This window comes from Prionailurus bengalensis, chromosome D2 (genome assembly GCF_016509475.1).
Source record: "Prionailurus bengalensis isolate Pbe53 chromosome D2, Fcat_Pben_1.1_paternal_pri, whole genome shotgun sequence".
NCBI classification, from domain to species: domain Eukaryota; kingdom Metazoa; phylum Chordata; class Mammalia; order Carnivora; family Felidae; genus Prionailurus; species Prionailurus bengalensis.
In genome coordinates this window covers 8,766,453-8,793,200 of record NC_057351.1, presented here as the reverse complement: position 1 = coordinate 8,793,200, position 26,748 = coordinate 8,766,453, and the positions used below count along the sequence as shown (strand labels likewise).

The 26,748-nt window shown below is 41.2% G+C and overlaps 1 protein-coding gene across 3 annotated transcripts; it reads left to right on the top strand.

The window, feature by feature from the left end:
- Positions 1-180: 180 nt before the first annotated feature.
- Positions 181-25,258, top strand: ZNF25 (zinc finger protein 25). Of its 3 annotated transcripts, none has more exons than XM_043596179.1 (6): positions 181-291; positions 2,293-2,408; positions 20,748-20,874; positions 21,161-21,256; positions 23,410-23,470; positions 23,929-25,258. In XM_043596179.1, exons 2-6 carry the CDS (start codon positions 2,394-2,396, stop codon positions 24,980-24,982), a joined length of 1,353 nt encoding a protein of 450 aa, XP_043452114.1. In that variant the 5' UTR covers positions 181-291; positions 2,293-2,393; the 3' UTR covers positions 24,983-25,258. The 3 variants fall into 3 exon arrangements, with proteins under 3 accessions (XP_043452114.1, XP_043452116.1, XP_043452113.1); XM_043596181.1 differs by lacking the exon at positions 181-291 and adding an exon at positions 702-811; XM_043596178.1 differs by lacking the exon at positions 181-291 and adding an exon at positions 1,048-2,188.
- Positions 25,259-26,748: the final 1,490 nt, after the last annotated feature.

Sequence of the window (26,748 nt, the reverse complement as noted above, 5' to 3'; positions counted from 1 at the left end):
GGGGAGCGTCCCGAAAATCCCAGCAGCGCTCAGGCGGCTAGAGGAGGCCAGGCCGTATTATCATATGTCATCCAAAGTGGAGTTGCTATCGAGGCTTCTGGGAAGCGTAGTTCCAGAGTGAGGCGCGCGGGGCTTTTGGGCATGCGCAATTCCACCTCCTTTTGATAGTCGCCATCTTCGTCTCCTGCCCCAGGGCGGGATAGGACTCCGGGGCCTGCAGGTCTCCGCGGTGCGGCAGAGGGCGGGGCCTGGAACCTGCGCGGGCCGGGAGCGGTGGCCGAGCCCCTGCAGGTGTGTCGGAGGCCTCTCTGCGGGTGCGAGGCCGGGGGCGGGGGGAAGCCGGGTCTCCGCGGCTGCGACGAGTCGGAGAACTTGGAAGGCGCCGCCCCCCTCTGAGCGCCCGGCTGGCCTCCGAGGACTGGGGAGGGGACCGGGCAGGGGGCTTGGCGGGGAAGCCCGTTGTCCACCTGCCGCCCCTCCCCAGAAGCCTGGCTCTCGAGCTGCGGAGCCGGGCGGCCCGAGGTGGCCTGGGGCGCGGGAGCAGCGGGGAGGGACGCGGGGGGAACGGCTGTTGTGACGTGGACCCCGGGCCCGCCGCGTCCGCGCTGGCGTGGCTGCTGGCGTGGCTGTCGGCGCCGCGGCGGTGTCAGCCCGGGGGACCTGCGCGCGTCTGGCGCCCGCCACTTAACTGGGCAGGATGACCTGGGTACGACTCGGACATTCATCTGTAAAATAACCACACTAACTACTGGGGTTGTTTGCTGTATTAAATAGGGCCGTATATATAAAGTTTGATAAGGACTCAATAAAGGTGAGCTGCTTTTATTATTACCGAGGTATGCTGTTCTTTTCATTCTTGGCTCATTTAATCATAATCATCATGACCATCCTTTGAATCGGCATTAACCACCTCCATTTTAATAAACAGGAGTACGAAAGGTCGGATATTGATTGGTTTACTCAGCGTTAGCGGTGACGGGGTGGGTAAATTCGTTTTATTTACTCTTTGGTTCATGCGGTTTCCTACAGCCTTGGGCTGTATTTAGTACAATAATTGTCCCTAAGCATAACTGTGGAGTGTAATGGACCTAACCTAGTGTTCAATTAACAAAAATTCTTGAGGTTTCCTCAGAACCCTTGTGTCAAAAGGATAATTGAGGCCCTTCCCTCATTCTCCAACCTATTTGTATTCTCAGAGGACTGTTAAACATGTAAATTGAGCCCTGAATCTTATGTGTTATTGGAGAAGCTGGGAATCCTCTCCAAGCCGGAGACTACTTTCTAGAGGGGGGATGGGACACACTTTGTTAAAAAGACAAAAACTGGAATTTCATCCTTGCTCCGTGTTATTAAGGTGCTATCATAATGCCTCTGGCTGGTGTATCTGGGCTTATTATTAGGCATTTTGTAAGCATCAGGCCATCGGGAAGAGCTTTCTGCTATCTCAGCATTATGGCATCTAGTTACCTTTTGCTTACCTACATCAAGCTCCTGTTCTGGGACTTACGGTGTCAAATTGTTATTTTGGAAGTTAGATTTGTGTCCCTGTCATAATTCTTTGAGGCCTAATTAAATTTTACCCTTGGCCCAGCCCAGGCTTGGAGGGGACAGTGAATTCCAGGGTACTGTCGGGATTTGTGGCACTGAGTGAAAATTTACAGAATCAAAATGGTACGTGAAAGTTTCAAAATTAGATCTAATCCCTCCTCACGTTAAATATAATACCACTGAAACGAAGTCACTAGGTTTGTTAATGCCAGAGACTAGCACGGAACCAAAGTCTCCAGGTCCACTGCACCGTGCTTAAGTCAAAACTGGTGTCTTAGAGAAGTGATTTTTGAGAAACTGCAATTTAGGGAGAAGAGACATGTTAATTTTTGAGAGCTCTGAAGACTTTCTAACTTCGTGGGGTTTATAATGTTAATAGGAACAATTGTTATGTAACAAACACTTCTTTATCAGTGCTTTTCAACATCATTTGTAATGCCAGCATAGGGATCCACACTTTGGATATGTGTTATACATTTTGCGTAACTTGCTCTTATTGGATGTTTAAGTTTTCAATTCTTTAGTATTATTTAGTAAATGGGTACATAATTTGCAAAACAGCTAGTAGGAAAGAAATGTTTAGATTCACTCAAAAATTTCCCAGATTCACCGAGGTTGTATCAGAGTCACCAATGGACAGGTGGGTATTCCTTTATCATGCCCCTTTCTATTCCTTCTCATGGCTCAAAGGGATATTTTCCTAGGGGTTTATGTTTGACTAAAATGTATGGAAATTTCTCACAGGTGATTCCTGAGCGGCAAGATAAGGTCTCTTAAGACTTCTGTCTTCCACCTTTCCCTGTTCTGGCTTCATAGTTTCTATCCTTTCCCAAGAGCAGCAGAAAATGAACAAGTATCAGGTGAGTCATTTATTTAGCCCTGTGTGTGTGTGTGTGTGTGTGTGTGTGTGTGTGTGTGTGTATTTTCAGTGAGTTTTATGAAAAAGAGCCCATATATTAAACTAGAAAAGTGGAAATAGTTAAAAATCACCTTCAGGGAAAATACTGTTTGAATAACACAGCAGTTCCAGAATGCAGACCCCTGGCTTCCCCAAGACCTTTTCAAAGGAGTGTATCAGGTCAGAACCTAATACTAAGATGCAAATTGCCTTTTACACCGATGGTGTAAAAGCAGTGGTGAATAGATTGCTGTTGGACATGAATGAGACAATGATAGCAGGTGACTGTATTCAACAGTGTACTCAACAGTAAAAAATTCACCTTCATTTAAGGACAGCCTTGATGAAACAGTAAAAGTAACTAATTTTATTACATTTTGACCCCCCGAATACACATCTTTTTTTTTTTAATACTCATTTTGGAAAGAGAGACCGTGCAAGTGGGGGAGGGGCAGATACAGAGGAAGACACAGAATCCAAACGAAGAAGGCTCCAGGCTCTGAGCTGTCAGCACAGGGCCCAGTGTGGGGCTCGAACTCGTGAACTGTGAGATCCTGACCTGAGCCAAAGTCGGACACCCAACTGAGCCACCCAGGCGCCCTCCAAACACACCCCTTTTTACTATTCAGTATGACCAAATGGGAAGTGCACATACAGTTCTTTTTGCTGCATACTGAGGAATGATGGTTGGTCATTTAGGAAAAGCACTTGTACAACTGATTTGTGAGTTCTCCTGGCCACCTTTTTTGCTTGAAAGAGCAACTGTCAGACAAACTATAGTTATTCGGAGAAGTATTTACCATTTTCCCAAAAATGGCTGAAGTGAGCCTGTCACTTCAAGGAAAATGACTCTTGGTATTTATTGCCAATGTTAAAAGTTGAGGTTTCGGGGCACCTGGGTGGCTCAGTCGGTTAAGCGTCCGACTTCGGCTCAGGCCATGATCTCACGGTCCGTGAGTTCGAGCCCCGCGTCAGGCTGTGTGCTGACAGCTCAGAGCCTGGAGCCTGTTTCAGATTCTGTGTCTCCCTCTCTCTCTGACCCTCCCCCATTCATGCTCTGTCTCTCTCTGTCTCAAAAATAAATAAACATTAAAAAAAAAAAAAAAAGTTGAGGTTTCAAGTGAAACTTAGAATTTTGGAAAACTTGTATCCTCCGCTGTGAAGCAGACAACTTCTAATATATAAGATTTTTCTGAGGAGATTGGTGGGGATACGAATAAATGTGATATATTTTCTATATGTGTTAGCATTTGAGTGATATTCCTCGTGTATGTGCTCAGAGGTAAACAAGCAGTTACAAGGACAGCATGGCACAGAGAAGTGAGGAACAGAGGATAAGTTGATTGGGGAACGCCGCTCTAAAAAGTAATATTTGAGGGGCGCCGGGGTGGCTCAGTCGGTTAAGCATCCGACTTCGGCTCAGGTCATGATCTCACGGTCCAGGAGTTCGAGCCCCACGTCGGGCTCTGTGCTGAAAGCTCAGAGCTGGAGCCTGCTTCAGATTCTGTGTCTCCCTCTCTCTCTGCCCCTCCCCTGTTCATGCTCTGTCTCTCTCTGTCTCAAAACTAAATAAACATTAAAAAAAATTTTTTTAAAGTAATATTTGAGAAATGTCCTAAATTAAATAAGGGAACCAAGTAGAATTCTAGGGGAAGAGCATTCTAGATAGGAAGAACAATAAATACAAGCACCTTGAGGCGTGTTCCAGAAACAGTATTCAAGACATTGAAGCTAGAGGCAACCTAGGGAAGAATAACCTAGAGGTAAAATCAAAGATGTAGAAGGGGCTAGAATATGTAGGACCTTGTGGGCTGGAGAAACACTGAATTTCAATTTTATTTTATTTTATTTTATTTTATTTTATTTTATTTTATTTTATTTTATTTTATTTTATTTAAAAGTCATTCAAAACAATGTGCATAATGTATGTGTAAAACTTAGGGAATATTAATGAAACACAGTTGTATCCCCTATCTGGCTTAAGAAATGACAGTTACTAGTATCTTGGAAGCCCCTGTGTGCCCCACCTTAATCTCCTCTCACCATTCATTACCCAGAAAAAAATGAATGCTGAGTTCTGTGGTAACCATATCTTTGTTTTAAATTCCCAGCCCTTTGGTAAGCACTTGACATAGTCAGTCTTACATAACTATCACAACCCAACTTCTGACATGGTATTTCTACTGTATCATAAATTTTTTGAACAGACATTATCTTTTTTTTTTTAAGCTGAAGTTTTTTTAAGTTTGTTTATTTTGAGAGAGACAGAGACAGCATGAGCAGGGGAGGGGCAGAGAGAGAGGGAGAGAGGGAGAATCCCAAGCAGGCCCCCAGCTTCCGTGTAGAGCCTGATGCAGGGCTTGAACCCATGAACCGTGCGGTCATGACCTGAGCCAAAACCAAGAGTTGGCCACTTAACTGACTGAGCCACCCAGTGCCCCAAACATTTTACAGCCAGTTATTACACAGGGCTTGTTGGCATTGGATTCTTTTTTTTAAGTTTGTTATGTATTCTGAGACAGAGTGAGCAAGCTAGGGAGGGGCAGGGAGAGAGAGAGAGAAAGAGACAACCCCACTGTCAGCGTGGAACCTGATGCGGGGCTTGAACTCACGAACTGTGAAATCATCACCTGAGCCAAAGTCAGATGCTCAACCGACTGAGCCACCCAGGCACCCCCCCTATGTAGACATTATCTGTTATTAACTAAAAATCGTAGCTTTTGGGCATGATAGTGGGAGAAAGAGGCTTTGCAAAGAGGGAGAAATAATGTAGGAGGAAGCTCAAAAAAAAAAAACAAACAAAACCAAACTTACCTACTCTACAGTTCTGCTTCTGTCAGTTTTGAATGTATATCTATGTCCCATTCTCCTGATCCAGAATTCACTCGACGGTGCTACAGTGTTTCCCCTGTGTTAGGCTCTGTAACTAATTGCTGAGTTGAACAGTCAGTTTGGGACAGCACAAATGACTAGTGAGCCTTTTTGTTTTTTGAAGTAACTTTGAGTACAGTCATCACGACCAACTCTTAGAAAAGTTCATTGTCTGCAGATACTGTATTTTTTTATTTGTTCATAGCCATTTTGGTCAAATTAGATCTTTTTTATCCCTAAAGTTGTGTTGGCATAAATTTCTTCTTTGAAAACATCTTTTATAATTACTGTTTTTTTTAAAAAAAAAATTTAATGTTTATTTAAACATTTGAGAGAGAGAGGGACAGAGCCATGAGCAGCGAAGGGGCAGAGATTGGGAGACACAGAATCTGAAGCAGGCTCCAGGCTCTGAGCTGTTAACACAGAACCCGACGTAGAGCTTGAATTCACAAACTGAGATCATGACCTGAGCTGAAGTCGGCCGCTTAACCGACTGAGCCACCCAAGTGCCCTTATAATTATTGTTTTTATTCTGCTTGTTTCCTTGTTTTAGTGAGGATCTGCTGGTGGAAAATTCTCACTTTGGTTTTTCTGAAATATAAATGAACTTTTTCACTGTGTATACAACTCTGGGTTGGAAGTTCTTCTGTTTTAAAACATTGAAAGCATTCACTATATTATACTATTGAAAACTCACCTTTTAATTTGTCAGACATCTAAAGTAAATTTGTGTGTTTTGGACTAGCTATTTTTAAGATCTTATTCTAGTACGTTTGTGTGTGGATTTTTCATTATCCTAGTGAGATTTGTTGTACTTCGTGTAGGTTGAGCATTTTGAGTATTATTGACTTTTAAGCTCTACTTTTGTGTTATTTTGTTTATTGCTTAGCCTGGCGACTACAGTATGCACCATTAACTTATCACCTATGTCTTCAAGTAATATTTATTCATGAACAACATAGTAACTTTCTTCAGCATAATTCAATTTACATCCTCCCACCTGTGTGGTCCTTGTCTTATATCTCACTTTTACATACAGTTTTAACCCCAAATATTTGTTATTTTTACTTTAAACGGTATTGACTTTTTAAAGTAACTTGAGTATGCATGTGTGTATGCACATAAAATACTGCTTTATGTTTATACAAATATCTGTATATACAGTTACCTGTATTCCTTCCTACAGGTCTGGGATTGTCTCTGATGTCTTTTCCCTTCAGCCGAAGCAGCTTGTTTTATCATTTCATGTAGTGCAGGAGTGACGGCGACAAATTCACTTCATTTGTCTTTCTGATAATGTCTTTATTTCACCTTGGTTTTTGAAGGATATTTTTTTGCCAAATATAGACCTCTATGCTGAGCATTTTATTCATTTCTGCATTTATAGGATGCCTTTGTCTTCTGTTTCCGAGATGTCAGTCTCATTGTTATTCATCTGAACATAATGTGTCTTTTTCCTCCACTTGTGCTTAAGATTTTCAGTCTTGGGGCGCCTGGGTGGCGCAGTCGGTTAAGCGTCCGACTTCAGCCAGGTCACGATCTCGCGGTCCGTGAGTTCGAGCCCCGCGTCAGGCTCTGGGCTGACGGCTCAGAGCCTGGAGCCTGTTTCCGATTCTGTGTCTCCCTCTCTCTCTGCCCCTCCCCCGTTCATGCTCTGTCTCTCTCTGTCCCAAAAATAAATAAACGTTGAAAGAAAAAAAAAAAAAAGATTTTCAGTCTTGGGGCGCCTGGGTGGCTCATTTGGTTTAGTGTCCAACTCTTGGTTTGGGTCAGGTCATGAGCTCACAGTTCATGAGTTCGAGCCCTGCATCAGGCTCTGTGCTGACAGCAGGGACCCTGCTTGGGATTCTCGTTCTCTTCCCTCTCTCTCTGGCCCTCCCCCACTTGTACTCTTTCTCCCTCTCTCTCTCAAAATAAATAAATAACCTTAAAAAACAAAAGAGATTTTCCATTTTATCCTTAGTTTTTGACAGATTGTGATGTGCTTAGGTACAGTTTGTTTTGTTTTATCCCTCTGGGATGATAAAGACTTATGGTTTGTTCCTTTTATCATTTCAGGAAAGTCTTGAACACTTGCAGATATTTTCTTTGCCCCATTCTCTCTTTTTCTTCCTAAGATCTAAGATTGCAGTTACACAAATGTTAGACACCATGTACATATTGTCCTGAATATCTTCAAATGCTGTATTTAGTTTGGAGGCTATTTTAGTTTTTTAGTTTGAATATTTCTGTTGAACAGAGTTTTTTTTCAAGTTCATAGTTTCCTTCTGTTTTGTTAATTCTCTTCATTTCATAAGCCCACAGAATCCACTTCTGATACTGTATCTTTTAATTCTAAAAATTCCTGGGTTTTTGTTTTTTCTGCTATGACTCCCCATTCTTTCATTTCCAGTCTGTTTTTTCATGAAGTCATTTAACATTTTATTGTAATTACTTTGAAGTCCTTATCTGCTAATCCCAACATCTAGGTTGTGTCTGCTTCAATAGGCTTCTTTGTTTTTAAGTCTGTTTACTGATTTTGAGAGAGAGAGAGAATGTGTGCATGCGTGTGAGCTGGGGAGGAGCAGAGAGAGAAGGAGAAGGAAAGAATCCCAAGCAGGCCCCACACTGTCCATGCAGAGCCTGATATGGAGCTTGATCCCATTAACCTTGAGATCATGACCTGAATGGACGCCTAACCAACTGACCCATCCAGGCGCCCCTAGGCTTCTTTTTTTAGTATGTATCAAAATTTTCTACTTTTTTGCATGTCCCCTAATTCTGTATTATGTGCTAGACATTTTATAAAGGGACAGTAGAGGTCAAAGTAAATAATAGCTCCAGAAAAAGGCACATCCCTTCATCAGTCTGGTTGCTAAACTGATCTAAGATATACTTGAGCTGACCCTGGACATTAGGGCCAGTTCACCACTGGCTTCAGATGATTTAAGGGCAGAATGCAGGCTTTCTCTTCAGCACACCTTGGGATCTGAGCGCCACCAGGTCTCCAGTGATCTGCTGTGCAGCCTAGCCACCAGCTAGGCTACTGAGGAGTAACTGAGAAGTTCCTGCAGAGCCTTCCCCATCTGAGACCTCTCGTCCTGCCCATCGTCTCTGCCCCCAGCCATTGGAGGGTTGACACCACGTACTCAGTAGAGGGCTCGGGGGAAAACTGGTGGCTGTTTGTACTTCAGAGCATCCGTGTCTGTTATGGACCTTCCTAGTTGGTTCCAGAAACTGCTTCCCCAACTTATTATATGTGCTGCTGAAACATTCCCTGGTTCTCCAACTCAAAATAAATTGATCACCTTGAGACACTTGGGAAGTAAAAGTGAGGCAGACACTAGGCTTCTGTTTTGAACATGAAACCAGATAGTATCAAATGGCAGGTTGGCGATCACTTGCTTTGTGACTAAAGCTCTTAGCGATTCTAATACGTCACAGAAGCCCGCAAGCAAACATGAACATTTTGTGAAAAGTTGGCCTGGTTCTCTCTGTCCCCTACTAGCCCCCAAAAGTGAAAGAAGTTGTGGTTTCTTTTCTCTTCTGAGTTTTTTTCCTTTGTTCATCTTTGGATTCTTGGTTCTCTTCGAGGTTTTGGAAAACTTGTAATTTTCTAGGTTAGGGGCTTGTTCTCATGGTTATAGTGAGATCAGCTTCTCTTTTCCTTTTCTACATTCTATTCAGAACTAGCTTCTTATCCTTATTCCTGAGATGCCAGCTCTAAGATATTTTCTGCCCTGCATTTTTTCCCTGCTTATGAAATTTGAAAATGCCCTGAGAATACGAATTAAAGGCATAGGACTCATTCCAATCAATTTCTTTTTTCTGGGATTTTGATCCCTCTAAGTCTGGTGTGTATGCCAACGTTTGATACTTTTATAGTTTTTTTAGTGCGTTTTGTGGGTATTGGCTTTTGCTTTTATTAATTGTAGCAAAATATACATAAAGTTTACCATTTTAACCATTTTTGATTGCATAGTTCAGTAACATCAAGTACATTCACATCATGGTACAACCATCACCACCATCCATCTCTGAAACTTTTTTCATCTTGGAAAACTAAAACTCTACCTATTAAACAGTAGCTCCCCTCCCCCCTTCCCCTAGAAACCACCAATCTACTCACCTATGAACATGACTGTTCTAGGCATTTCATATAAGTAGAATCATACAGTATTTGCCCCTTTTAACTGGCATATTTCATTCAGCATAGTGTCTTCACTGTATCATGTGACAGGATTTCCTTCCTGTTAAAGACTTTAAAATGATATTCATCTGTTTGTATTTACATTTAGTTTACGCATTCATCTTTTTTTTTTGCTATTGATGTTTTATTAAAAATCAAGATTCTATAACTTTTAATGAGTTAATGAGTTCCATCTTTACTTTTGCATCCACTTCTGATAATATTCTCAGCCAACTTCTGTGATGGAGCTGCTTCTCTACTTTTAAAAATATTTTATTTTCTTAATGTGTCTTTATTTTTGAGAGAGAGCATGAGGAGAGGAGGGGCAGAGAGACACAGAATCAGAAGCAGGCTCCAGGCTCTGAGCTATCAGCACAGAGCCCAACGCACGCTCAAACTCACAGACCGTGAGATCATGACCTGAGCCAAAGTCAGATGCTTAACAGACCCAGGCACCTGCCTCTTCTCTACTTTTAGCTGTGGAGTTTGTTCTGCTTGTCTTGGTTGTTTGCTGAGTTATTCACGGTGATGTGTTACCTGCTTGTATCCATGGGATGGAGCGAGCTCAGGGTCCTCCTACTCCACCATCTTCTCAGCTTCTCTGTTATGCGTTCATCTTTGTGGACACTGGGACGTTTGCCCCTTGTGGCTATTGTGAATAATGCTGCTATGAATACTTGTGTACAAGTACCTGTTTGAGTCCCTGCTCCGAGTTCTTTTGGATATATAACCAGGAGTGGAATTACTGCATCACGTGGTAATTATAGGCTTAGGTTTTTGAGGAATCGACACATATCCTCTGTAGTAGTTGCACAATTTCACATTCCCACCAGCAATGGACGGGGGTTCCAGTTTCTCGATATCCTTGTGAATACTTGGTATCTTCTGTGGTGTAAAGTCGTTTTTGTTTTGTGCTGTGTTCTTATCTTCCTTATTTAACTTAACAGCAAAATCCATTCTTTTTGGGTATACATTTTAGTGAGTTTTGACACATGCATAAAGGCACAGTCATCACCACAGTGAAGATATAGAACAGTTTCATCATCTCAAAACTTTCTTGGTCCCTCTCACCACCACTAATTCCTGGCAATCACCAGTTTATTCTTTATCGCTATAATTTTGCCTTTTCTTGTTATGTCATATAAATTGAACCAAATGGTATGTAGTTTTTTAAGACTACCAACTGGCATTTAGCATAATGCATGAGATTTAATCATGTTCCAAGTATCAACAACTCATCCTTTTTCATTGCTAGAGACTATGGACTTGTATGTATGTACCCCATTCATTAATCTGTTCGCCAGCTGACAAACATTTGGGTTTCTGGCAGTTATGAAAGGAGCTGTTACAAATATCTGTGTTTAGATTTTTGTGCTTAGATTTTGTATGTTTAGATTTTCATGTATCTTGGGTAGGTACCTAGGCAAGTGCTTGCTTGGTCATGTTGTAAGTATTTGATCAACTTCATAAGAAACTGCCAAACCATTTCCAGAGTAGCCGTACTGTTTTGTATTCCCACCACAAAGTGCAGGGCTCTGGTCGCTTCACATTTTTGTCCGCGTTTGGTATTGTCAGTTTCTTTCTTTTTTTTTTTTTTTCAAGAAAAAAAGGGATGCTGATAGGGATGTAGTGGTAGGCCATCATGGTTTTAATTTGCATTTTTCCTAATGACTAATATACTGGAAATGTTTTAATGTGCTTATTTGCCATCTATATATCTTCTCTGCCCGAATCTTTTAAATTAGGTTATTTTCTTACTGAATTTTGAGTTCTTTATATGATCAAAGCATTTTGAGAGTGCTCTGTGATTTTCAAATATTTGCTCGCTTTCTATGCCTACTCTTTCCACTCAGCTATATCTTTCACAGAGCAAATTTTTCTGACTTCCAGATTTTCTTTCTAAATTCTTTGTGGTGTTGTATCTAAAGAGTTTTTGCTTAGCTCAGAGTCACGAAGACTTTTTCCTATCTTCTAAAAATGCTGTAGTTTTTACACTTTGCATTTAGGTTTATAATTCATTTTGAGTTGATTTTTGTATATAAAGTATAAGCTATTGGCTGAGGTTCATTTTTTGTATATGGATGCTCATTTATTCCGGCTCCCATTTATTGAAAAGCAAATGTATATACACTACCTTAATATATACTAGCTTGACATATATGTATTTAGAGAAATGATTACGGATGTGTGTATACACGAGTTCATACACATATATTTTCTAACTGGTGAAGTGCCTGTAAACAGTGACGACAGTCTAGTAGCAACAATCATACATGGTTCACAGGTGTTGATTTCTAACTACCATCCTCCAATGAAAGGGAACTAGAATAACATGGAGAAATGTTTGATTTGAGGGATGAGGTAATAGAAATTTAGAATAAGCCCATATAATTTTGTAGTGTCACAACGTATGTGCTCAGAAAGATGAGGACGTGTCAAGTGGACATGGAGCCAGCCTGAAAGACCTTCTCGTAGGCAAAGCTGGAACAATTGAGCAACAAAATAGCACACTACTGGATTCTTTTTTTTTTTAATTTTTTTAATGTTTGTTTATTTTTGACACAGAGAGAGAGACAGAGCATGAGTGGGGGAGGGGCAGAGAGAGAGGGACACAGAATCCGAAGTGGGCTCCAAGCCCTGAGCTGTCAGCACACAGAGCCCGACACAGGGCTCAGACTCACGAACCACGAGATCATGACCTGAGCCGAAGTCGGACACTCAACTTACTGAGCCGCCCAGGCACCCCACACACTATTGGATTCTAACGCAAAACATTAAATATTTGAAGCCATAGTGATATAAATAAATGACTGAACAAATAAGTAAGCAGGGAGAAGAGGATATTCTTTGTGAAAAATTACAATATATGTAGATAGTGCCAACTTCTACAGGTGGGGCCTACTCCCTCTTCGAGTATGTGCTGGACTTAGTAAATTTCTTTTAAAGAATACAGTGTGAAAAAGAAAAAGCTACTCTACGGTGGAGAAAACTGGCAAAAACTACCTTAACAAAGTAATCTAGGTTATCATCACCAGTGGTATTATGTACCCACACTGATACATACTTTTATACTTTATACACTTTTCAGTTTTATTTATTTAGAGAGGGTATGCGCACACACGTGAGCGGGAGAGACGGAGAGAGGGAGGAGAGACTCCCAAGCAGACGCCCCCATACTGATATATTATGATGAGGACTCTTTGTTATTCTCCCTCAAAACCTATAATCTTCAGTTTAACCAGCATAAACCCTAAATTAAATTACTTCTGCAATTTGACATCTATTCTGGGTGTATTCCTTCATTTCCCTTAATTTTTCTAAGACTGTCTTATTTTTTTGTGTTTAATTTTTTCTAGTGTACCATTTTGATTTATTCATTTCCTTTTATTTTTCTGTTACTTTTAAAAGTTATCTTCATACTCTGGTTTCTCTTCAGATCGTATAAATCTTTCGCCTTTTAAAAGTTATCTTCTAGTGGTTACCCTGACCATTACAATTAATATCCCTAATTCCTAACAATTTGAAGTGATACAAATCTAGCTTCACTTGCATAACAGCAACTGCTGAAACAGCTCATTCTTCCCCCTTCGTTTTGTTAGTGTCACATATATTCATATTTTGTGTGCCCACTAACCTAGATTTACAGTTAACTATTTTATTCATTTGACTTTAAACCATACAGCACATAAAGAGGAGTTATAATAAAAAATACAATAGGGGCGCCTGGGTGGCTTAGTCCGTAAGCGTGATTTGTGAGTTCTAGCCCTGTGTCGGGCTCTGGGCTGACAGCTCAGAGCCTGGAGCCTGCTTCATATTCTGTGTCTTCCTCTCTCAGATCTGTCTCACTCTCTCAAAAATAAACAAACATTAAAAATATATACAATAACCTAGGCTTTTGTATTTTTCTACTGTCACCTTTACCTGTATTCTTCATGTGGCCTTGAATTACTGTCTAATGTCTTTTCATTTCAAGGTGAAGAACTCCCTTTGACGTTTCCTGTAGGGCAAGTCTGCTAGTCCCTGAGCCTTTATCTTCAAATACCTTTTAATTTCTCCTGCACTACTGAAGGACAGTGTTGCTAGAATTCTTGTTTGGCAGTTTTTTTCTTCCAGGAATTTAATGCATCATAGTGCCTCTGGTCTCCCAAGTTTCCGTTGAGGATTTAATCATAGTGAGGATCTCGCTGCTTTTAAAAGACTTTTTGTCTCTGGTTTTGACAATTTGATTATAATGTATATTGGTATGGAGCCCTTTTGAGTTTTCCTTTTTGGAGTTCACTGTGCTTCCTGTGTGTACACATTTATGTCTAGCATCAAATATGGGAAGTTTCTGGCCATTATTTCTTCAAATATTATGTCTCTTTTCCTGCCTCTTCTCCTCTGGGACTCCCAGTTTGCTTCTGTAGGTATGATTAATGGTGCCCTTACAGGTCCTGTTAGGCTCTGTTCATCTTTCTTCATTCTTTGTTTCCTTCTCCTCAGACTGATTCATTTCAAATGTCTTCAGTCTTACAGATTTTTCTGCCTGCTCAAATCTGTTTCGATGTGTTGTATTGAATTTTATATTCCAGTTACTGTACCTTTGAATTTCATAGTTTCTTTTTGGTTTCTTTTTATAACTTGTACCTTTTTGATATTATTTGTTCATACATTGTTCTCCTAGTTTCTTTCAGTTCTTTGTCAGTGGTTTCCTGTAGCCCTTTGAGCATGCTTAAGAGAGTTGATTTAAATTGTCTAGTAAATCCAGGGGCGCCTGGGTGGCGCAGTCGGTTGAGCGTCCAACTTCAGCCAGGTCACGATCTCGCGGTCCGTGAGTTCGAGCCCCGCGTCAGGCTCTGGGCTGATGGCTCAGAGCCTGGAGCTTGTTTCCGATTCTGTGTCTCCCTCTCTCTCTGCCCCTCCCCCGTTCATGCTCTGTCTCTCTCTGTCCCAAAAAAAAAAAAAAAAAAAGTTGATAAATTGTCTAGTAAATCCAATATTTGCATTATCTGAGGGATGATTCCTGTCAATTTCCTTTTCTTTCCCCCTGTGAATGGGCCTACTTGTTTATGCCTTTACTTTTTGGTTAGAAGTTTTGTAATATGAATAAACATTATAATGTGCTTAAGTCTGGAAAGCAGGTTGTCCCCCTCCCCATGGTTTGCTTTTGCTGCTCGCTGAAGGCTGGACTTGTTCATTTGTTTACTCTCCAATTTTTCAAAGGCTATGTGTCTTGTCAAGTGTGGTCATTGCCATTTCTGTTCCATTATCTCAGAGGTCAGCCGGTGATGTGACAGAGATTTCCTTAAACTTCCGGAACCAAAAAGAAAAATCAAATACTCGATATTTACATATTGGCTCTGCACTGGGGCACTCTTTCTCCATTTAACCATGCTGTCTACCCTTTTGCCTTACCCTCCACCTCTTTTGAAGAGCCCTAAAATTAGCCAGAGATGGATGTCAGCCTAGTGTCCTCTCTAGTGTTTTCTGAGCCTGTGTCCAGCCCTGGGAATGCACATTGCTCTCTGGAGTCCCTGGTTTATGCACTGTAGTCTGTGCAGGCCCTTTTTCTCCCTACTGTCTTCCTCCTCAGCTTCCACCTTCCCGGGCATCTGGAGTTGTCTCTGCTTTTCCCAGCACCGTGCCACAGACCGTACATGTCATGACGTAGTTTTCATTGAGTCTGGCCCAGGATGCCATTCCAGACCTAGAAGGGCAAAAGGTAGGCAAGCTTCTGCACTCACCCACCAGGAAACCACTAGACAGATCAATACACTTAGCAGTTTTTGAACACAAAATCTGTGTTGTCTCACCCTGTCAATCTGCACCAGGAACACAGGCACTGTCCCTACTGCCCTTGCTACACTGGAGAGGGGGTTGGTAGGTGGGCAAGCAGAAATACCAGTGCTTTCTTCATGGTTAGCATCCTCTTTCTTAGGTACCTCACTAGTTGCTCTAAGCTTTTCATTTGTTTTTAGAATTTGATTCTAGAGTTCTGAAAAAGTTGATTTTGTCAGTTTTTGCCAGCTTAATGGTTGCCTCAGTTGGAGGGAACAATTTTTGAAGCTCTCTACCATCACTCACATCGAAAGGTTTTTAACCACAAGAGCAATTTACTGAATAAATGCATAGGACTATTCAGCTCTAGTTATTTCTAAGTGAGATTTAATATTTTCTTTCCAGGAATTGGTCCATTCCATCTAAGTTGTCAAATTTATAAACTTAGAATTGTTCACAGTATTCTTTTAACATTTGCAAGGCCTATAGGAATTGTCACCCTTTTCATTTCTGATATTGTTAACTTGTTTTGTTTTCTTCATCATTCTGGATATAATTTTATCAATTTTCTTGATCATTCAGAGAACTTTTTGTTTTCCAGTAACACTAAACAAAAGTGCTCAAATATTGTTTCCAAATAGTTGGCACTTTCCTACATAATTTTGTTATTGATTTCTAAGTTTAAATCAGCTGTGGGCAGGGAATCTATTTTAATGATTTCAGTTATTTTCAGATTTCTCTTCTGGTCAGAAAATGATCTTGTCAGTATTCCATGAAAAGATGTGAGCACGTTGTTAACATACTAATCAGTATCTAGAAAGGACAGTGTGATTGTTTAGTATGCATAATAGTCTATTCCTTTTCATGGTCTCTGAATGCAATCCATTTTAACTCCCCACAGCTTCCTATTATGGCTATCCCAGAAATAAGTTCTTAGTGATCTCATATCTGTTAGCTGTCATTTCTGGCTTACCACGTGCTTTTCCTTCTTGTTTCCTTTTCAGTGTATCCGAGTACTTTGGAGAATAGTTGCATAGTTTGTATGCTTTTAGTATCCTTATGTTTACAAAAACATCTGTTTTTAAAATGTCTGAGAGAGAGTGAGTGAGCATGAGCAGGGGGAGGGCAAAGAGAGAGAGGGAGAGGAGAATCCCAAGCAGGTTCCACACAAAGATACACACAGAGATACATACGAGCCCCAAGATACAGGGCTGACTCACAAACCAGGAGATCATGACCTGAGGCAAAATCAACAGTCAGAAGCTTAACCGACCTAGCCACCAGGTGCCCAAGAAGACATCTTTTTTAAAATTTATCCTTGATTGAAAATCTGGCAAGGCATGGGATTTTAGATTCAAAACGTTTTTCATTAGATCTTTGTGGGTGTTCCTTCTTTGTCTTGCAGCATTTGGCTCCACATATGAAAAGTCACACGTCCATTTTATTATCTTAGGTATTCTCTTAATTGCCAAAGCGATATTGCTATAAGAAAACAGTACTTGTAAGTATTTCATCACAGGTGTTGCCTTGTAAAGCAAAACAAAACAAAAACAAAAACCCTTTTGTATTATAAGGGAATACAATGTGTATAACACCATTTTGTGTTTCTCTTTCTGGCTGCCTTGTTCCCACACTTAGAGCCAGTGTCTTCCTCTGCTTTATGTGGTCAGTTCATTTCACCAGTTCTTGCCTTCAACTGAATGCTCTTTAAAGGGGAGGGTGAGGACAAGGAATCCTAGAAGCTTGACTCTGATCAGTTTCCCTGCCAAATCCGTTGTTCTGTCCTTATCAAACTTCAGGCCTTTGTTTTCCCGAGCTGTTAGGATGTGCATCCAAAAGCTGGTTTCTCTGAAGAATTTTAAGTCTTCCCAAAATTTCTCCAATCATCATGCTTAATGATTACAGCTTTCACTCCCTTGCTGTGCTCTTACCCAATTACTCTACCTTGGATGTTTGCATTTGGCTTCACAGTAGAACTGCCCATTTGTTGTGAATCTGTCTTTGGTTTCTGAGCACTCTCCGCCTGGCCTGCTCTTCTATTTAGAGAAGTTCCGTCAGGCTTCGGTCTTGGCCTAGTTTCTCCTACCATCATCTTGAAAATTCCTATTTCCACAGATTTATTTTTCTTTTTTCTTTGGACTCTTCCAGAACCCTGCTAAATATATATGACAATATTATTTGTGGAAATTCACTTACATATGTATCTGCCAAAATGGACAGTTCCAGCTGTATGTTCAACAGTCACTTCACAGTGTGAACAAAATGCAACTCATTGCCTCTTTCTGCCCAACTGATTCTTTTTCTCATTTTCTCAATTTCTTTTATAGAATAATGTTAGCTGGCAAAATACAAACATCTCCACACACCACAACCTGCTGTATAGCTAGGAGGCAGGACACTTCAGTTTATGTATAAGTTGGGAGATCACTGTCAAGAGCAGAAGCAGCTGGGAGCTCCCCCCAGAGCAGGAAGTCAGGAGGGGGTTGATGGAAGACAAAGGATGGTGAGGTCACAGTTGTAAAGGAACAGAAGATCAAGTGGACTCTGCCACAAGCAGAGGCGCTCACCCTGATCGGGGAAAGATGGGGGAAAGTCTGGAATCGTGGGGTCCAAGTACTGGCACCGGGATTAAAAAAGAAGGGACTCAGAATGTGTGCAGGAACATCAGCAACTCAGAGGGAAAGAAATAGAATTCCTAGTGTGCCCGTACTAAAAGCACGTAAGAAAACAAGCAGCTGAAATCAGGTGCCCTAAAAAAAAAAAAAAAAAACAAAAAAACCCACAGAATCTAAAGATAACTCCCCCAGTAGTGCTTTCTTCAAGAATGTGAACATATGGGGCTCCTGGGTGGCTCAGTCAGTTGGGCGGCCGACTTCGGCTCAGGTCATGATCTCGCGGTCCGTGAGTTCAAGCCCCGCATCGGGCTCTGGGCTGACAGCTCAGAGCCTGGAGCCTGTTTCAGATTCTGTGTCTCCCTCTCTCTGACCCTCGCCCGTTCATGCTCTGTCTGTCTCTGTCTCAAAAATAAATAAATGTTAAAAAAAAAACAAAAAACAAACATTAAAAAAAAATGTGAACATACTATGCCAATAGAGACATTTTTGAACTAAGTAACACTTTCCACCCCTCCCCAACATAAAATAAACTTTTATCTTCATTTTATCATGAACCAAAAATATCACTCAACATGTATGCAATGCTAATACAAGAAAAATTGGAATGTGTGAACTGACATTTTTTCAGCTGACGTCAATACTCCTCCCCCAAACACACACAAAGTAGAGGAGAATACAGCCTTCCAATATTATGTGTTTCAGACAGCAAAGAACCTGAACCCCAGAGATTAAAGCCTCAGAACAGAAATGGAAAAACAAGTAGATATAAAATGCAAGCAGATTAACTCAGGAAAGAAATGGTAGAACAGCACATCATCTCAGAATAGAAGATTAAATTTCAGGGCACCTTGGGGAGAAGATGAATGCACGCCTGATAAATGATACACAGGAGAAATGGAAAAGAGACCCCAGGGAGTGGGAGGGGGAAGAATTAACTGGAAGAGGAAGACAGGGTAACAGAAGTAGAAGCTGAAGTAGGATCCGTCAATAGCAAAATCTAAAACTAATATTTAATCAGAGGAAACTTTCCATAAAGAAAAGGAAAACTGAATTACATACTGAAAAGACTCTCTGTGCCAGAGAGAACTGACCCAGAATGGTGAACACCAAGAGAGAGTCTAGTAAAACTATTAGACCTAAAAGCAGAGGGAAAAAAAAAAGAGTCCTCTAGGCCACAAAGAACAAAGGCTACATCTCTTGGCAAGGAAAGAAAATAAAATTGACATAACTCTTTTCTTTTTGAATGGACATAATTCTTATTAGCAACTTATATGTAAAAGAATAGAATGGTGTTTTCAGGAAAGAAATGTGAAGCAAGAATTTATATCCAATGAAGAAGTTCCTCAAATTTTCACATTTCAGATTTTATGAAATACAAGCAACGATTGGAAGAAATTTCATAGCCCTAAATAGTCCTGTCAATAAAAATGAGAGAATGAAAATAATTAGCATTATAGTTCTAGCCATTATCAAACTATAGAGGTACTATGGGAAGTAACCTCCCCTTTTCTCAATAATTCATTTCCAAGGAAGTTATTTTTTACCCACTGCTGCTACTTTTTTTTTTTTCATGTTTATTTTTGAAAGAGAAAGAGTGTGAGCAGGGGAGGGGCAGAGAAGAGAGGGAGACATAGAATCTGAAGCAGGCTCAGGCTCTGAGCTGACAGCACAGAGCCGGATGCGGGGCTTGAACCCACCAGCTGTGAGATCATGACCTGAGCCGAAGTCCGATGCTTCACCGACAGCCACCCAGGTGCCCCCACTGCTGCTACTTTAAATGTTTATTGCTCACGTATGCCTCTTAATTTTGTAACACTCCATATTTGTGATGTGCTCTTGCCTCTTCTTTAGTGTTTTTTTAACTTCAAAAAAGCACGAGTGGAGGAGGGGCAGAGAGAGAGAGATGGAGAGAGAGAATCCCAAGCAGGCCTACGCAGGGCAGGGCTCGATCTCACAAACCAGATGATGACCTGAGCCGAAATCTAGAGTTGGTCACTTAACCGACTGAGGCACCTGGGTGCCCCTTTAGTGTTTTCTTCTAAGCTACCAGTCTACTCCTGTAGCTCTGCTTACTACCCACATGTATCACTTCAGTAGCTCCGTTATCTATACTCGCATCTACAAAGTGAAGGGGTGAACACCCCAAAAACATGTAAGACAGTCCACATAGTATAAAATACTAGAATTAGTTTTTTAATTATAAATAGAAATAAAACTTGCCAATTTTTAATAAATGGATTATTACAAATATAAATTAATAAGCAGGTACCAATTCAGTGGGTATGCAAAATACATTTTGATGGTCCAGAGACACATTCAGAATTATTCCATATTCTGTCACCGGACCGGACTGTATTACCTTCTAACTAATCTTTGTCCAACACGCTATTCTCGTATCAGACTGTCTTCTTTGTAATTTTCCTCAACTTGCCATTTTTCATGCATCCATCCATGTCTTTGTCAATTCTGTCTTCTTTGCTCCCAAGGTTTCCATTAGTCAGCTTAACCTAGAAAATCTAACTTGATAATACAAAATTCAAGTGACCACTCCCTCTTGTGACCATTTTATATCTCGTACATGTTTCTGTCAGAGCACCTGCCATGTGTATTGCATTTGAGTATTTACGTCTCTGCCTCCTTGTCGGACTGTGTGTTCCTTCACAGCAAGAACAGTTACTTTCATTCATCTATATATCTCCTGGCAGGATTCCAGGCATGGAGCCTTAGCTCAGCAAATAGAGTGAGCAGATATTTTATCTATGTACAGAGTAGCCATGTATCCAGCTTTCTAGAGTAAACCTAATGGCACATTAAGAGCTAGTTCACAAGTGGTTTTTTCATGGTACTCCACTCTGAATACTTCAGTTTCAACCAAAATATGTTGTTACAGGGACCTGTAACATTCAAGGATGTTATTGTGGAATTCACCCGGGAGGAGTGGCAGTTACTGGACGCTGCTCAGAGGACCCTGTACAAGGAAGTGATGCGGGAGAACTACGGTCACCTAGTCTCAGTGGGTGAGGAAAACTTCCCCGTGTGGAACTGCCAGTAGTTCGCATTTCCTTTCCCAGTGGCTGCAACACGTAAGGTCCCTGTAGGGCTGTGCCATATTGGCTTTGTTTCAGGGGTCAAATGTGATGAGGCCATTTCGGGCCTCAGAAAGAATGCGTGTCCCCACCCTCGCCGGTGAAAGAATCTAAATTTGCCGAGCCAAAGTAGGACTTCAGTGTTCTCAAACTGTACTTCCTTATCCTTCACAGGCCCTAAATCCCAAGTAAACCGTGTTTTCTTCTCCATTCATAGGTTACTGTGTGAATAAGCCAAATGCAGTCTTCAAGCTGAAGCAAGGAAAAGAACCGTGGATACTGGAGGTGGAATTTCCACGTCGGAACTACCCAGGTGAGTGAGAAATTAGAACCCTTGTCGCTAGTGAGGCGGTTGGTGCCTTTTGCCTTCTGAAATATGTTTCAGGAATCTCTTTTTTAAATGCCCTATACATCTGGGAATGACTGAGGGCACTTGGTCTGCATATGCAGGCAACATAAATCGCACCTCCAGTTTTCATTCTTTCCACATGAATTCGTCCTTTGCCAGACTTTGTAAAATAGATTTACTTTTCTTTCCTATATACAAAACTAATTCCTGCCTAACCTTGTCTTAGATGTTTGTCTTTTTTTCTGGAATTCCCATTATTCCAGTACCTGGGAATTAAGTGGGAATTCTAGAACACTATAATCTTAAAGTATTAAATCTTAACAATTCTTTTTTTTTTTTAAGTTTATTTATTATTTGAGAGAGAGACAGAGAATGCGTGTACACATGAGCAAGGGAGGGGCAGAGAGGAGGAGAGAGAAATCTAAGCAGGCCCCGCGCTGTCAGCACAGAGCCCAATGTGGGGCTCAATCTCACAAACTGTGATATCATGACCTGAGCTGAAATTAAGAGTTAGATGCTTAACCAACGGAACCACCCAGGCACCCCTAAAGTGTTAGATCTTCAATCTGACCATAAATTTTTCTTCGAATGCCATTTTCCTCCTTTTATTAACAATGAAATGTGCCTCAGTTATTTTTAGCACCAGTTTATTAACTTCCTATTCTCTCTTTAAACTCTGAAATTAGGTTACAAGTCATTATGCCTTTCATCAGTTATATTATTTCAGAGTTGATAACTTCCTTTTAGATGGTGTTTGTCTTTCACACAGGTACTGATTATCCCTCCTAAAATCTGCACCTTATTTGGAGTGTTAGAACACTAAGATAAAAAAACAAAAACAGAAAACCCACTAAGATGATCTCACTCTGCTCCTTAAATGCTTTTCCTGTACTTGTGAGCTTCTGCGTTGCCAGGACTAGGAACAATGCCTGGTATTTCTTAGTTGTTCACTAGATGTTTGTGGAAATATTCAATCTGAACTCACAAGAGACAGACCCTTTCTTCTGCTCTGTGCCTTTCACAGTCACTCCTGCAAGGGCTCATCCTTTCTTAAGACCAAAGACACACAGGCTCTTGTTTCCTGTGCATCTCACTCAGCCTTGCACATGTCCCCGTCACGTTAACTTCTTACATCTTCCCTGCAAAGGCCATGAAATTCCTACCCCAAGCCCCTGCTCTTTATCTTTCGCTTCCTTTCAGGCCTTTAAAGAGGAGTAAATCTAAAGGTCAGTAAAGGTTCCAGGATCATGTTCAATAATTCATCCTTAAAGATCATGTAGTAAATTGAAGCAGAAATGTCGAAACTAAGACAGGAAAGCAGTGGAAGACTGGCATTGGGTCGTGGTAACGCTACTTTGGAGATGCAGTATGTTTTGGTGGTCAGGCTTGAAAACATCTGTGCTACAAATGGAAACTCATCCTGTTGTACGATGGCTTGCACACTGCTGTTTAATCATCTTTCCTTTGGGATGTATGTGTTCCTGGGTCTTCTGTCCTGGTGAAAATTACGCCAGTGAGACGGAGAGAGCCCGGAGTGTGGAACTGTTCCTCCACACACGTTGTTATGTAGTCACTGTAGGGACTAGACTAGGCATCTAGACTGTCGTGTGTGGGTACAGAGGAAATAAAGTAGAAGTTTATAGTCACTAATGAACAGTAAATTACATTCTGGCTGACAAAGGCTTAGCTTTGCATCCAATTTCATCTTTCCCCAATATTTCCAGTGGACACAGTCGTCTACTAATTTTTCTTTTCACCCTACTTACAGTTCATTGTCTGTAATGGGCTTACCGCATTCTGAGTCCCAGATTCTTGTGCAGCACTCTGAATGTCTTTTGTTCTCTGCTCCCCATTCTTTTTCTTTTTCCTTAACTTTTTCTCCAGGTTTTAAAATGTTTGTAAAGTGTCAGAGTACTTGGGTTTATAATGACATTTCTTCCCTTGTCTGCTCCAGCCGTCTTTAGTGTTTATATTTTTTCTAAACCAAAGGCATAGAGGAAATTTGCATATAAGAATTCCTTTATTTGGGGAGATTGCCCTGAAGCCTAAGGATCAGCCCTACAACCATAATAATATGTTAAGATTTAAATGCTATTAAATTTTGAATTCCTTTGTAGAAGACCTTTGGAAGATTCATGACGGAGCAAGATCCCAGGGAAGCCAAGCTGAAAATTCAAGGCAAGTTCAAGATTTTGATTTTAAGATGAAAAGACTTGTAAAAAAAAAAAAAAGTGTTGATGGGAGTACTGGAAGTGGGAAGGCACTAACTAGTTCATACTAAACGTGAGAAAACTAAAACACTGGAATGAATTCCAAAGAATTCACTTTCCAAATGGGAAAGCCCTCTTCCCCAGTGGAGATCTTCTGTAGGACCAGGAGATTCAAACTTTGAAGCAGTCTTTCATTTCTTCAATTGCACAGGAAGGGAGGCTTTGTTAACCAAAGCAGATCTCAGGCAATTAAGAGACCGCATACAATGCAAAGGAAGGTTCCTGCTACTTAATGTTAAACCACAGTGTGTGTCAGAACATTCATAGTAGAGAAACCATGAATCGAATCAGTATGGGAACATCTCTAGAAATGGGTTCTCAGCTAGAGTACCTTATGTATTACTGACTTTGGGAATTTCTCTCTAGGAATGGAGGACTCACAAAACACCAGCAAACTCCTGCCAGAGAGAAAATCTATAAATGTAGTGAATGTGGAAAGTCCTTCTGCCAGAAGTCTATCCTCCTAATACATCAGCATACTCACTCAAAGGACAAACCCAGGGAATGTGGGACATCGGGCCCTAGGAATGGAGACCTCACAAGACAACAGAAAGGTCCAGCCAGAGAGAAAACCTATGAATGTAAAGAATGTACGAAAACCTTCTACCACCTGTCCTCTCTTAGTAGACACTTGAGAACTCACGCAGGGGAGAAACCCTACGAATGCAATCAGTGTGAGAAATCCTTCTACCAGAAGCCACACCTTGTGGAACATCAGAAAACACACACAGGAGAGAAACCCTACGAGTGTAACGAGTGTGGGAAGTTCTTCTATGTTAAGGCATACCTCATGGTACATCAGAAAACACACACGGGGGAGAAGCCGTACGAATGTAAGGAATGTAGGAAATCCTTTTCCCAGAAATCACACCTCACGGTACATCAGAGGACACACACAGGGGAGAAACCCTATAAATGTAAGGAATGTGGCAAGTTCTTTTCTAGAAATTCACACCTCAAAACTCATCAGAGAACTCACACAGGAGAGAAACCCTATGAATGTAAGGAGTGTGGGAAGTGTTTCTACCAGAAGTCAGCCCTCACAGTGCACCAGCGAACTCACACAGGGGAGAAGCCCTTTGAATGTAATAAATGTGGAAAAAACTTTTACTATAAATCAGACCTCACTAAACACCAGAGAAAACACACAGGGGAGAAGCCTTATGAATGTCAGGAATGCGGTAAATCCTTCTCTGTGAATTCAGTCCTCAGATTACATCAAAGGACTCACACAGGAGAGAAACCCTATGAATGTAAGGAGTGTGGGAAATCCTTCTCTCAGAAGTCACATTTTATCATACATCAGAGAAAGCACACAGGGGAGAAACCCTATGAATGTCAGGAGTGTAGGAAAACTTTTATCCAGAAATCAAAGCTCACTGCCCATCAGAAGACACACACAGAGGAAAAAAGCTTATAAACAGCATGAATTGGGAACTTTTTTCTGAGTTCATCCTTCAGAATAATCAGATAATTCACACAAGACCAAAAAACTTAGGAATATCATCTATATGGGAAAGTTTTAGTCATAAGAGTTTTTCTTGACAGCAAATACACAAAAATTCTTTGAATCTAGAAGGAAGAAATGTTTACCATATGTTAGACTTTAGTGTCAGACACTCTACAAATTGTAAAGCGTGAGAGAGACCATTCTTTTAGAAGTCACAGTATACTGTACAACAGAAATCACATGAGAGAAGAACAAATAAAAAAAAAGAAGGTCAGGAACTTTCTGGTCAGGGCAGCCATCACTAGATATCCCAAAGCTCACGTGAATGAGAGCCTCCTATCCGTGTCCATCCTGAGCTTCAGAAATACTTTACAGGTGGACTCCAAACGCTCAAAGGGGTGACTAGACGTCGAAACAGATCCAGAAGCCCTTCTTGAGAAGTGACGTCTCTGTGACCTTCAGATGAGCGATGCCAGGATAGAACCATCGCAGACATCTCAAATACGTCAGTTTCCTGACAAACACTCAGTATCTGTATTGGGTGAGAGTGACCGTTATGCCAGAAGTCATGCTGCAGCGAATGGATTGTGAGGGTTGGGTTATTTTTTTCTTTGAAGAAACCTGCAAATGTCTAGATAGATAGATAGATGAAGCTTTTTAAAAAGCACAGACCCATTGAGAAGCCGGGTGACATCCCTAAACTCACATGAAAAGCCCTTGAGTGGAGCTGACGTGTGTCCGCGTGCTGCTAGGCCGATCACAGATGTCTGTGCGTACACGGATCCCATCCGTAAGTGTACACAGGAAAAATCCGTAACCTCAGCTCCGCAGCTCTCAGGTGCGTGAAGAGATCCCACGCCAACCCTCAGCATCGACTCCTGTTGTTCCAGTGTGTATTTTAAGTGTACTGTTCTTTTAAAATTTAATGCATCTCTATTTCCTGGCATTTTTAAGTGAATTCAGATGTTCCTGAACTGATCCTTCAGAAAGAAGCTAAAAGTCTTTTTGTAAAATTCTCCAGCTGTCTCGTGGTCAGCCAAATTTTGCATTAGGGACACATTTATTCCTAAGAAAAGACTGAGTTTATTTTATTATTGTTTTTTTAATTTTTTTTTTCAACGTTTATTTATTTTTGGGACAGAGAGAGACAGAGCATGAACAGGGGAGGGGCAGAGAGAGAGGGAGACACAGAATCGGAAACAGGCTCCAGGCTCTGAGCCATCAGCCCAGAGCCTGACGCAGGGCTCGAACTCACAGACCGTGAGATCGTGACCTGGCTGAAGTTGGACGCTTAACTGACTGTGCCACCCAGGCACCCCAGACTGAGTTTATTTTTAAAAACAGCTGATGAAAACAGTCTGTATGATAAACAGTGCTGTGTGAAGAAGTAGTGTCTGTCCTACTGTTGATGTTTTAGGAGGGTGCAGAGGTATCTGCAGGACAATTTTGTGTGAGGAAGGATGTTCTTCACACAACATGGCAGCGGTTAAGAGTGTGGACTCTGGACTCCCACTGCCAAGGCTCAGATCCTATGGGGCATGCCACTTACCCTCTCTGTGCCTCGGTTTCCTTTTCTATAGAGAAGTGAGAATGTTAGAATTGCTTGGAGGTATGAATTAATATTTTTAAAGCACTTAGAATAGCATCTGAGACACGAGAAAAGCGTAAGTTGGCTACGACTATCATTATAATTGTATTTCTTGAATGATGCTGGAAAACAAAAAGGTTGGCTCCCA